We start from the raw sequence: 12932 nt of genomic DNA, 5'->3' as shown, positions 1-12932 counted from the left end.
CCAATCTACTGAATAATAAACACCTTAAATTTAAACGACAGTATTCAAAGATACTCTAAGAAAGGCAATTAACCCACAATTAAATCAGAAAAGTTATATTTAAATCAGTAGTATTTTAAGTGCCTCAAAAAAAACCTCCAGAAGTTGAATGCAGTGGTTTTGAAAATTTGTTTCAATTCATAAGAATTCCATTCTGAGCTATTAGCATTTTAAAGGTGCAGTTAAAAAAAGAGCAACGAGAATTCACAAACACAGAATGCCCAACCAAACATGCTCAGACAAACTCAACTGTGTGCTTTCTTTCCAACCACAGAAATGAAGCCCCTTGATTTGATAGCATCAGATAGCAAGGAACAGCCTCTGATCCCAATCTGTTTGCAGTGATAAGGAATTAATTGCCATAAGCTCTTTTTTCTTTTTTTCTTTTTTTCCTCACCATCTCCATACAACCTCTGTCTGTTCCCAACCTGAAGAACACCTACAGCTCCTTGGTGCAAAAGCAGATTCTAGAACAGCAAACAAAGGGGCCCAAAACCTGACTGAAAAGGCTTCTATGGCTTGGGGCAGAGCTGAACTAGCTGATTTGATATAAAATGGCTGCACTTCCCACCAGCAACAAGGCAGATATTGACTGCTGAACCACTGTGCATTTTCAACACTAAATACATGTATTTAGCAGCCCTGTCTGCTTTGTAACAAGCTTTCATGCTTTTATCCCCCAATTGCTGAATTGGGTGGGTGAACCAGTAAGTAACTGGAGGAGCAAGACCTGAAAGAGTTAAACACAACTGCTCAGAGAACAGCATGGAATATTTGACTGCCAGCAAGTGAGCACAAGCCTTTTGGGACCAACAACTTTTAAAGCTCTAACTAGGTTACAAAACCCACAGCACATAAAGCATGTGCTTACAATCAGTGCACAGGAATCTCAGAATCTGTCAGTGTGGCTATTAGTCTCATTTTACAAAGGAAGAAACGAATTTAGAAGAAAATAGTAGGTTGTTGAAGATCACCCAGGATGCACATCAGCCATTTCCCCAGTCAATCAGAAAAATCATCACCTAAAACCCCAAATTATCCCAAGCCAGTTTTCAACTCCTACCTTAAACTTCTTCTGGTAGACAAGTTGGTTATTTTGTATTGAGAACCAGCGCCTATTCAAATGAAGAGACAGCCAGAGAATACATAACTGATTTTACAGTGCTTATGTGACTGAGATGTGCTAACACACAGTCTACAAAGAGACTGCATGAAAGAATTCAGGAAAGTAAAACAATTTTGGCAAATATTTAATGAGAATAATGAAAAAAGGGAAAGCAGAGACAAAACAGAAAATAAAGCAAGGTTCAAATAATTTGAGTCATAAACAAACACATTCATGTTATGACATTAGTTAAGCTATCACACAAAACACTTTCATTTAAAAGAACATTTCCTTTTGTATTTTAGCAGCAAGTTACAATTTTAAGTAGTTGTTTGATAACAAAAATTCACATAGTTTGAATAACAGAAATACTTAAACCCATGTAAACTAATCCTGAAATATTTCTGGGAGTAGAACTAACTTACTAAAGCACTAAAAATACTTTGGTGTTGCTATCCCATGCAGGATTAATATCTGTCTACATTGGGCATGTCTGAAATAAAACCACTGCATATAAAGACTAAAAAAAAAAAAAAATCCAATGAAAACCACTTAAGTAAGATCTTAAATTAAGCCTCAGCTTTGAAGGAAAATCAAATAAATCAAATAAATACTTTAAAGAAGGCATCCAGTAAAATCCAAAGATAATATAATGCCTAAAAACGCCTCTGAACTGTATCCTTTCTGTCAAACTCACTGTTCACACGGGATACATCCCAGAGAATGGAAAAGCACTCATATTTTGGAAAAAAAACCCCCTCAGATCTCTAACAATGATGTTTTATCAGACCACTGAATGAAAAAAAAAAAACCAAAACAGTAGACATAACCATGCCTTTCTAGCTCTTCTGGGATGCACAAAATAAAAGCAAACCAATAACCACAGTTTCATTTTCACTGACAAAAATGAAGGGAATGTACAAGACAATTCAGTGAAATTTACACCCTTTTTTGTTCAGGCTTATAATACAAACCTGTGTTTACCACAGCATCAATCCTCAATCATCTCCAATACCCCACCTTTACCACACAACACTTTTTTCTGAACAACCAGTTAGTTTGAATGGTAACAGTACATAAAATACTGTGTTGCAACAGATCTAGTTATTCTCCACAGACTGTTGAGCTTCAAGCTACAGTTTACTACAATTAGTAACAAGAGGGCCCCATGTATTTATTCAACCACCACAAGCCATTCCTGGAAAGAAGTGCACAAAGATGATTAAGAAAAATTAATATATACAAAAAATGTTAGATCCCAAACAGAAAATCTAGTATTGTTAGAAAGGTTAGTGTTTCATAGACAGATGAGATTCTACCTTTTAACAATCTTTTCAAATGTTGTGCAGATATATTTAATTTTAAAAGCAACAACAGGATCTCTTTTCATTCTTGACTTTTCAAATTTATTAACAGCAGTAGTTTTAGTCACTGATATTGAAAAGGGATCATCTTTACTATCTATTTACAGATGCAGTAAGTGTGCCCCAAATATAAGGCAGGTTTTTGCTAATATTCATATAGGAAACTTATCAAAAAAGCAGAAAAGGAAAAACATCTTTTTTCTTGTGCTTTTTTTGAACATAACACAAAAGACTGCAACATGAAAACCAGTGCCTAAGTGATAAAGGGCGTGGTAAAGGGGAAAACAAAGCAGCCTTGCCCCAAGACAACGAGCAATGGAGCAAATCCCTAGTAAGAGCCTTAGGAAGTGCAATTAACTTCACTAAAGCAATGCTTCACTTGTTCTACAGCTAAGTATTTAATGAGTTACTCCAGGAAACAAGCTCTAATCTCATCAGTTGGTAACAAGTGATGTTATTAAAAAGTGATGTTATAAATTGTAACACAAATTTGTGCCATCTTTAAAACCTAGTCTAGAAGTTTTGAATGTATTTCAGTCGCTTTTTGTTCCTAGTAGAGAAATTAAATATGTTAAAAAAAAATTCAGTAAAGCCACAAAGGGTGAATGTTTTGGTGCTTTTCTAAAATAAACTTTTACTGAATGAGATAAACAATTTACAATTTTGAATAACTTGTAAATCACACTTTAGAAGTAGATGTCAGAGTTAATACATTTTATTTTTTTCGTAATAAGATGAAAGCGTCAGACTGCTCTCTAAGGTGTCAGCACCACAGCAGTTTTATTCAGGCCAAAAACTTGGAGTTATTCCTCATTAACCAAATACCATCAAGAAACTCTTCACTTTACTGTGTCAAACAGACTGCTGGGGGTCTACACCAGCATCAGCCAGGAACTTCTGAGGTACAACCTCTGTACTGAAGGTGCTGCTATAGGGTAACCCACATCTATCAGGTTCTAAGAAAAATTTAAAATGTTCAGGCATCATGTGTGCAATAAGTACTGAGTATTACCAAAGTTTCCTTAAATGTTTTATTTTGTCAAAAGCAAGAGAGAAGCACGGCGAAGGAGAGAATCTTCTTTGGAATATTAAAGTAGTTTACACTGTCTCACTTCGTAGGGGTTAAATACAGTTGTTCCTGTTTAAAAACTCAATGTTTTCCATCATGTACACCTACACAAATCAAAACTGTATTTATAAAATAGGAAACAATGAAAAATCTATAGAAAAAAATTCTAATTTCTGAGAACTGAGAGTAATACTGAAAAAAAAATTTGAGTTTTACATAAAACAATGAATTGTGCTTTGTGATTCTCAGAAACCATATTTTTCTCTAGTTGCTAGCAGCACACAATTAGAACAGAAAAATTAATAATGCACAACATTTAAAAGTACATGTCTATTCCCAATGCAGTTGATAAGAAAAAAAACATCTCATCAACTTTAATTGGAAAAAGGCAAAACATTGATCTTGTATGCTCAGAAGTTTGAATGCAGAAACTTGGCTTTAATTCCTTTTTTAGCTAAAAACTAGCTCGATCTTTCTGAGTCTTTTAAAGGAATTGAGCAGCAGGTATACTGGCATCCCAGGCAGAATCCTTCTGTTATTTTCTTAGACTGAGTCACTTATACATCCATTGCAAGTAATCAAAATTAAATGCAGGGTTAATGAAGAGCTTTTTGCGTGCCAAGGAAACATTGGGAAGGTATAAAAGAAGCTGGTTGGTACCTGATGTGATCTGGCTTTTTCCTGTCATGTGAAAAAATGGGGTAGGATTAAAACATAAGGGAAAGGAGGAAAAGGGATGAAAAATGCAAAATGAGCAAAATAAGAAAAGAATTAGCATGATCTGAAAATACAGCAGAATTAAAAAGGAAAACATCTATTGCACCCAATCTAAAACCTATTTGGAACATACTAGTGGTCTGACAAATGCTTTTCTCCTTACATTTATTCTTTCTTTATGATATGGACTTATTTTTCATTTGAATTCCTGGGAACCAAAAGAGCTGTCCAGCTACTGCTCCATAATAAAGGCACCTGACTCTTGTTCTGATGCCTTAAGAAAACTGCTGTACAATAAGATGTATCATTTACCAACAGACAGACATACATTCTAAACACTGGTGTCCATACCTGTTATTCTAAGACTCAGCAGTAGAAGGATATAATTTTGATTCCACTGAACTGCATTATCTGAAATACTTGTGTGCATTATGTCCTTTTAGTCATAACAAAAAGAGATGACAAAAGCTCCATCTCTTTCAAAACACAGTGACGCTAAATTGCAAACAGCTCAGGGTTTACTTTGCAGCCTGCTCAAACACTTATTTGTTTCTAAAGCCAATGTCCCACAGAACTGTCCCAAGGACAGGAAACTTGATGCAAAAGCCCAAATAATTTAAGTCTTGAGATGATGAAACACGAGCTGCCAGGTGCTGCAGAAAGACATTTCATTATGCTAACAAGACATTAGTTTGGACTGGAAACAAATTTTCATTTACCACAGCAGATTTGCCCCCCTTCAAAGGTCTGTATTATACAGTCTTCTTTTTTTTTTTCTTCCCCAGCAACCAGACTTTTCCCAGGATAATACCACTATGGGGTCCATGGATTCACTGACCAAGACATCCCCACAGAAGCATCACATTTCTCTCATTTGTCAGCTAGAATCATCCTGCTGTGTCAAACCCACACAAAACCTATCATACCCTCATCTTTTCTCTTATGCTTTTAATGTTGCCAAGTATCTGCTAATAGTGGCCATCAGGAAGGTTTTTGGTGCCTTAAATTCACTCTTGAAGGAGTTCTTTAAAAGGTCTAGAACCAATATAAGAGCAAGTGAGACGAAGGAGGGTAAAAGAGAAGCCTCCATTTTAATACATACTACTACTGACAGTGCATTTAGCAGTCAGCAAGAAGACCAGTGCTGTCACCTTTGGCTCAGAACAGCAGGAAATTCCAGTATTTCTAGGCAAATTCTTCTAGTTTTGTTTCAGCTGGTTGATCTTCCACCCACCTTCCCCAAAGATGAGGATATAATAAAGGAGCAAACTGCTAATCTGTAAGAACACCAAAAGTATATTGTCTGTCTTGACTTCAGCTCAGAATTCCCTAAAATAAAACACATAATGCTCTAAATGTTTCCTCCTTTGATGTTTTGTAAAATTTCATACACAAAACAGTTTAATGCAATGACAAAATCCTTTCTTGTACTTTAACTAGTGACTGGGAAAACCCTATAATCTCTAGTATGTGATAAACTTCAATCACAGCTGAAACTGTAACACTACACAAGTAAAACTTTCCATCACAGGAAACAGGCAGTGACCACTTCTGTGCCTACAGTATAGCAGGCAATTACAAATGCATTCAGAAATAATAAGAATACTTCTTTATTTTTATTAAAACATAGCAAAAATGGGGGGCTGGATTCAGAAATTAAAAACTGTCTTCATTAAGGTCTTAAGTGTATATTTTTTGTATGATAAAAGTAGTTTAATAGCAATTAGCAATGGCTTGTGAACATGTGGAATACAACATTTAAATAAATGATTGATTCATTTTCAGAACTGTTTATAGATAGCATATCCAATCCTATTTTTTTGTCTAAAAGCATCCAACTAGTCTATCTCAGTGAGATAAATTACCAAGAATCTAATACTAAAAAGATTACAGGTTTTGCTTTATTGAATGCTCCTGTGATAAAGAGAAGAAAAAACTATAAGTAAAGATCAATAATGGAATAAAAGCAGGCAGCTCTGACTCATTAATGAGCTGTTTATCTTTGCCCTCTTAAATTATTCCTTGGATATGCTTTTTATTATATTTGTTCAAATCTGTAACTTAATCTGAAGGAATGTCATTGTGTATCTTGATTTAATTACACATTCTCCTTATTTACTTTGTCTCCATTTAAATTACCAACACACAGATGTTAGTTTTAATTCAACCCTAATCTCTAACCACTTAAGGTAAGAGGCATGTACAGTATTCCTAGGAATGACAGCATGTGGAAACAGACACTCCTGTCCTGCTCCCTCCTGTCACCTCCCTTGCAGAGCAAGGTCTTCCTGCTATTCAAAAGAGGAACCCAGAGGCAGAGTCAGAGTTTCACCATCAGCAATGGCAAAAAGGACCTTTCAGCCTCTTGGGAATCCAATAAAGGACAATCTCTGCCCTGTTACTGAGATTTTTCTCAGTAGGCTAACACTAACATTTTACCTCACACCAGGAAGGTGCTTTTGACACACATCTCCCAGTTTTCTCCCTTCACCATCCTTTGACGCTTCACAGATTTGTCTTGGAGAACTCTGAATTCTGCTTGCATGAATCTAACCCAGAAAGTACATTACAATTACAGATGAATAATCAGTCAGGCCAAAGGACCAGACCAGAATCAGTCCAAAGCAAAATCCTTTGTACCTGCTTACCCATGACTTGCTAACATAGATACAGTCTTATTGACACCAGTGGCCCTTGCATCAGTCTATTGATTTAACTGAAGTGATCCCAATTTCCTACAAGCTTGTGGTGTGCTGAGATGCTCAAGGAAGTACTGAATAATTAAGATTGGAAGGGACCATCCATTCAAATGCACATTCTGTCCTTTGAAACACAGCAAATAGTTTAACAGAGGCACCACTGAAAAAATAGCAGAACATGGACAATAGAGAGCTCTTTATCACAACAAATTACATCTAAAATTCAAGAACTGTGTCCAGTTGTGCTGTAAATGCTCCAGCATATATATTGCCTTGAAAAAAACACACACCCTTGGAAATGCGAAAAAATCCTGTTCAGGAAGAAAAATATTTATATAGTAGTAAAATATACATTGTTAATGATATATGACTAACAATATATTTTGAATTCCCAAAAGGGCCATCAAAACTACTAAGCAAAAGTCACTGCACAGGACAGGAATTTTAAAGGATAACAACTACATTGCTTATCTTTCAGGAAAAATAACTTGGGTCTTTGACAGTGTTTCTTTGCTTCCAGTGGCTATACAACTTCTATTTTACTCTTCTAACACTTTCCTAGCATATGCTTTCACAAGGGAAAGGTTTACAAACAACAAGTACAGAAAACAAGGAAAAAGGCTGTGAAGCATCATCTCTAAGTTAAGTAACAGAGTCACCCCAGTCTTCTGTCAAAACTATGGACTCAAGTTACAGAGATTATGAATCAAATGAGAATTAAGGTTAAAAAGCAGCATTTTTATTAGCAGCAAATAGAGGTTCTGAATAATTACCTGTTCCAAGTCTTGAAGGCATTGCTGGCTCGCTTGAATAAATAACCTTCCATAACAATGCCATTGGCTGCATCTACATTGTATTCTAGTTTAGTATCATCACTGGAATAATCCTAGTACAAAGAACAAGAAAAACACACTGCAGTTCAAATGAAACTTCAAATATGAGCAGTACTGTTGTCAAAGAGTAAATATGTAGGAATAAGGTTTTGCTTGCAACACTTATTAGTCAAACAATGACTCTCAGCCCCTGACAGCTTTTTTAACAAAAGCAATTTTAAACAATGAGAATGCTGAAGATTTTTACTTTACCTGCAACAAGGGGAATTTCATGTTCAGGTATTGGTGACCTCTACAGCCAAATAGAGGGCAAATATTGCTGACAGAGCATCTGATGCTTCAACTGTCTGCTCAAATGGTCTCTCATATATTCTCAAGAAAGGGGATAGAAAAGCAGAGGAAAAGAAGCCATGAAAGTTAGGAGTCAAAACCGAGAAAGAGTTGCAGCCTGTTGCAGATATGTATACAGTCAGCTGTGCTTTAGCATTTTCTTGAGCTCTGTCATGTTAACAGCTCAGCTGCATAGGAACTTTGAAGACAAGTAATCAAATAAAGATGATGCTATCAGTTAACTCTAGAGTAAGGCAATCATGGTGCTGGCACTGATGACAAGACCTTAGCAGTAATTTTTTCTTTATCATCTTGGATAAGATTACAAAATTACAAGTAGGACAAGGGAATATGCATTTCCATTAACCTAATAACAACTAAACCCAGCTAATAACAATTAATAGAAGCTTTCTGAGCTTTAGAAAGGCTGACTGCTTATCTTATTATCTCATCTTTAGCAAAGGTAAGTTAGACTAAGTAATAACACATGTGATGATCATTTGCTTTCATGTCTCATTGAGAACAGCATGGGCTCTTCCCAGGGAGGTAGAGTTCAGATATTCAGAGAGTGGGAGGCTAACATCTACTAAAAAAATGGGTGCATGAAAAAGCACTCATAGAATGAGATCATTTTTCACAACTTTGTCCAGTGATGAAAATAATATACATTCTGTAATTTTATTGCACTGTTATTAAAATATATCCCCTTAAAGTAGACTAGCAACATATGGCTTCTTTCCCTTAACACGGGTGTAAGAGACACATTACTGAAAATTAAATTTCAGAAGAAGAAAACCAAACAAGTTAAATACTGAAAAGACAGAACATTTTGTATTATGATTTTCCTGAACCTTCAGGAGTTACTTTTCGTAAATGGCAAACATCAGCTTTGTGTGAAAAGTGTATCTGAAAGTCTTGGCTTTGTACTTTGCTTCTTAGGAATTTGTCTATACATAAAGGAAAAGAGGCAAGAAATATATATTAAAAAAAGGAGCTTCAACACCAACATGGTCATTATCCCCAGGTAATAGCCCAGGATGCACACAACTTTCGTGCTACACATGATGTTTATTCTTGTACATGCAGATGGTTTGGTCCAATCCAAGGTTAATTACACATGATAGTGAAATGGTTACAAATACTAAAATGGGCCCTTTAAGCTCCTCACTCAGAACAGCACAAATTCCTTAAAATTATTCACTGTTTTCATCTATTACTAATCTGGATAGATTACCTAATGTTGAAATGTCAAATCTAGATTTTATTATTGAATTGACAGATGATCAATGCAAGAGTTCTGAAAGAAAATGCAACTATCATATCACTACCATACTCAGATCTGAATAAACATACTAGTTACAAAAGAAAGCTTCACCAAAAGAAAATAAATTATTTTTATTTATTATTCAGCAATTAATAACTTTGATTTTCTGCCTGTTTTCTAGATTAGAACATGCTGAACATAAAAGATTTCACGTAAGCTCTCAAAATAAAAAGAAGAAAAAAAACACTAAGCACAAACTTAGACATGCTGATGTCACATTCCCTACATTCCCCAAAAACTGATAAATTACTCTAACTTACCAGCTCCCAAACATAATGAAATCTGCTAAAGATTTGCATCTTCCTGCCTCAGTGATCCCTGCAACTCCTTGTCTAGTTGAAGACAACATACATTTCCACAGTCTTTTCTGTCCAGCCTACTATGTAATCACATTTTCCCCTGGGTTTGGAGAACCGCTGCAGAAAATGCAGCTGTCTTTTCCAATGACTCCAGATCTATGCTTTGAAGGTGTATATGGATCACTTACCATGCCACACTAAGTTAGAATTATCTAAAATACTTAGCCTTCTCATGAAATGCATTTAGTGTCACTTTTAATTACTTCCCTGTTTGAATTCCACTTTTACAGAGCAGAAAAAGACATAAAGAGTATAGAGGCAAATGTCAAATATCTCCTTAACTGAACATGGCAGACTACCAGCTGGAGGGGGGAAGGAATAAGGCTTCCATGTGCTTTATCCATAAAACTTTATTAATAAAGTTGTGATCAGGAAAAACAATCAGAAAAAAAAGCCCCATTTCAATTCCATAGATAAAAGTAGAATAAGAAACTAAATTAGCTGTGTTCTGATCTTAGTCTCTGCTATTCTACAAATAAAAAAATAGGAGCAAAGCAGTCACATTACAGTTTATTTTTATCTTGGTGCATGGAAAAGTTTAATGAATCATGAAAAATAATCTGGGGTGGAGAAAAATCCACCCATATCTTTCCAGTGTCCTGCATAAGAGAATCACATGTTCATAAACTCAGTCACTATATGTGATTCAGAATTGTGTATTCTGCCAGCAGGGACACAACTGATAAAGCCTTCATTTTAAACATAATTAAACTAATTAGGTGTCAAGACTAAAGTAGATTTCACCTAACCAGAACTAAGAAAATTTAGCCAGTATTATGTAATTTTCACTTAAGTGCTACATCACACATTTCATTCAGTTTGGAAAGAATAAACATCTATGGCTTCTATTCTGACACTGATTTTTCACGGTTGGCTGCTGCTGGAAGAGAAACATGTAGAAGTGGGTTATATAAGTGAAGCACACAGCATGCTTTCATGCTTTTTTTCCCACCCTTTTTCTTTAAATGTCCATGGGGTACAGCAAACCAGCTGGCAATGGAAAAACAACTTTCATCTCCAGGAATAATACTAATCTGGTGTGTCACAGAACACTTAATATTCTTGATAGTGTTTCAGTAAATGCATTTTCATATGAACATATCAATTCATCACACATACTTGAGTAATTTCAGAGCATGTTTTCTGTTTCTGTGTATGATTTTCTTGTTCCCAAAACAAAATCCCCCATTACTTTTCAGTAGCAGAGCTTTTGATTTACTTTCAAAATTGCTATCAGACCATGAAAGCTATTCAAACCATTTTACCAGTAAATCTTAGGAACTATATTTTAACATTTAATGTGTAACCCAAAGTATTTTTTACTTTAGAGAATCAGCATTTTAAAAGTTTTTTAAAAAGGCAGTAAATGGGAGAGCATAAGTACTAAAGAAAACACTAACCTGAAAAATTAGGCCAGCATATACTAAACAGGAGACACTAATTGTGCAAGGCCCCCATTTAGAAAGCTGCTCCCATTCCCTTTCCATTGGCAAGAGATGTTTGTCTTGCTTAAGCTGAAAAGTCCCTCGAGGAAGGGTTTAGAACAACAGACACCACAAGTAACAATTTTTACAGCCCAAGACAGAGTGAGAGAATGCAAGAGTGTCATTGAGCAAACAAGCCACTTGAAATACAAGCACATCATTTAGTTTTGGAGACAGAAGTTAGTCTGCACAACTTCTGAACAGCAGTTCTGGTTTATGCCTGCTTTGTGATTGTAGTAGCATCTGGTCTCCTATCACCTTGTTTACTCAATATGTTAATTTTCAAATCATTCTCACTCCAGCTGTTTCCTGAGCACTTCTTTGGAAGCAGATTTTTACTTTAATGGAAAAGGGATTTGAATAAAATAAAAACTATTTGAAGTTCCATGCAAATACTTTTCTTGTATCACCTCCCTCATTTTAGAACAAAATATTAGGTCCCACACAACACCAAAAAACCATGAAGCTGTTTGCAGGTGACACTGATTTTTAAAATATTTCTTAATTACACGTGTTGCTACAGCAATGGGCTGCAAACTGCTCAGAAAACAAGAGTCATGTCTAATATACTGACACTGTGACACCACTCTTTTAATATTAATCTTTCCTTATAAAAATATATTACAAAAATTTCCCAGAATGATAATGAAATTTCTAGATTAATTCACAGCATGTGTTGCTCCAGTTTAATACAGAAAAAATAGTTTCTTACACTGAAAAAAACTAAAGTTAAGAAAAATGTTCCCTGCACATTTGCTGAGTAAATAGACCACAAAACTTATATATAAGCAATTAAAAAAAGTAAATCAGATTATCAGCTCTGCTAAAAAAGAAATCATACTGTACTGGCGACCAAGCCCTTCCATGACACTTTTAATAGCCTCTCCATCAACAGCCTAATTAAGTAGGACAATGATTATGCAGAAAAGTGAGATGGGTTATTTAATTAGTGCAATTATTCTGCATGCATATGCACATATATGCAAACACAGGTAGTAGGTGGGTAGGTGTGTGCACGTATGCACTTACCTATACATTTCAGAAAAGGAACTGCTCTTTATCCACACAATGAAGGAAAGGCATCATTCTGAAGCATTAGATTAGAACTTCAGTATATTAAATACATATATACCTCATGGAATATTCAACACAATAAGCTTCAGAAGTTTCAGTTGTCAAAAAACATGGAAGGATTTGGCATTGGAAGATTTGGGAACATAGTGGGAAGCAACATGACAAGACATGAGAAGAGAACGGGGAATAAAGTTGCCATCTGGGACAGGGTGACCAGATGACAAGTAGTGATAAAAAGATCCAGTCTCTAAAGCAGTTCTGAAATCCTGATGAGCTGTAAGCTAACTTGCTGTGAAGGCTGGGAAAAGCAAGTAGGATGAGACAAAAACAAGCAACATGATTTGAATAAGGAATTAAGAATATGATTGGACAAGCTGTAAGAGGAATCTCCAATAAAGCACAGTCTAGGCATTATCAGCACAAAATGAGACGGTGACTTCACTGATAAGGACAGGAGACAACACAACTCAAAACACAGAACTTGAGAGGACAACATACAGTTCATTCTGACTGCCCTGATTATATTTTAGAGACA

General features: G+C 35.5%; 1 protein-coding gene across 3 annotated transcripts in view; it reads right to left on the bottom strand.

The window, feature by feature from the left end:
- Positions 1-12932, bottom strand: part of ACAP2 (ArfGAP with coiled-coil, ankyrin repeat and PH domains 2) — a 60262-nt gene that overhangs the window by 13610 nt on the left and 33720 nt on the right. For all 3 annotated transcript variants that reach the window (XR_009487669.1, XM_059855440.1, XM_059855441.1), the window contains exons 10-11: positions 7767-7879; positions 1103-1154 (exon numbers count right to left, since the gene is read on the bottom strand). Coding sequence is in view for 2 of the 3 variants with exons in the window: in XM_059855440.1 (XP_059711423.1) it covers positions 1103-1154; positions 7767-7879 (165 nt within the window). In the remaining variant the exon portion in view is untranslated. The remainder of the gene's footprint in view (positions 1-1102; positions 1155-7766; positions 7880-12932) is intronic.

Source organism: Haemorhous mexicanus, chromosome 10, assembly GCF_027477595.1.
Source record: "Haemorhous mexicanus isolate bHaeMex1 chromosome 10, bHaeMex1.pri, whole genome shotgun sequence".
NCBI lineage: Eukaryota > Metazoa > Chordata > Aves > Passeriformes > Fringillidae > Haemorhous > Haemorhous mexicanus.
Note: the sequence above shows the minus strand (reverse complement) of the source record. Positions and strands in the feature narration are given on the sequence as shown.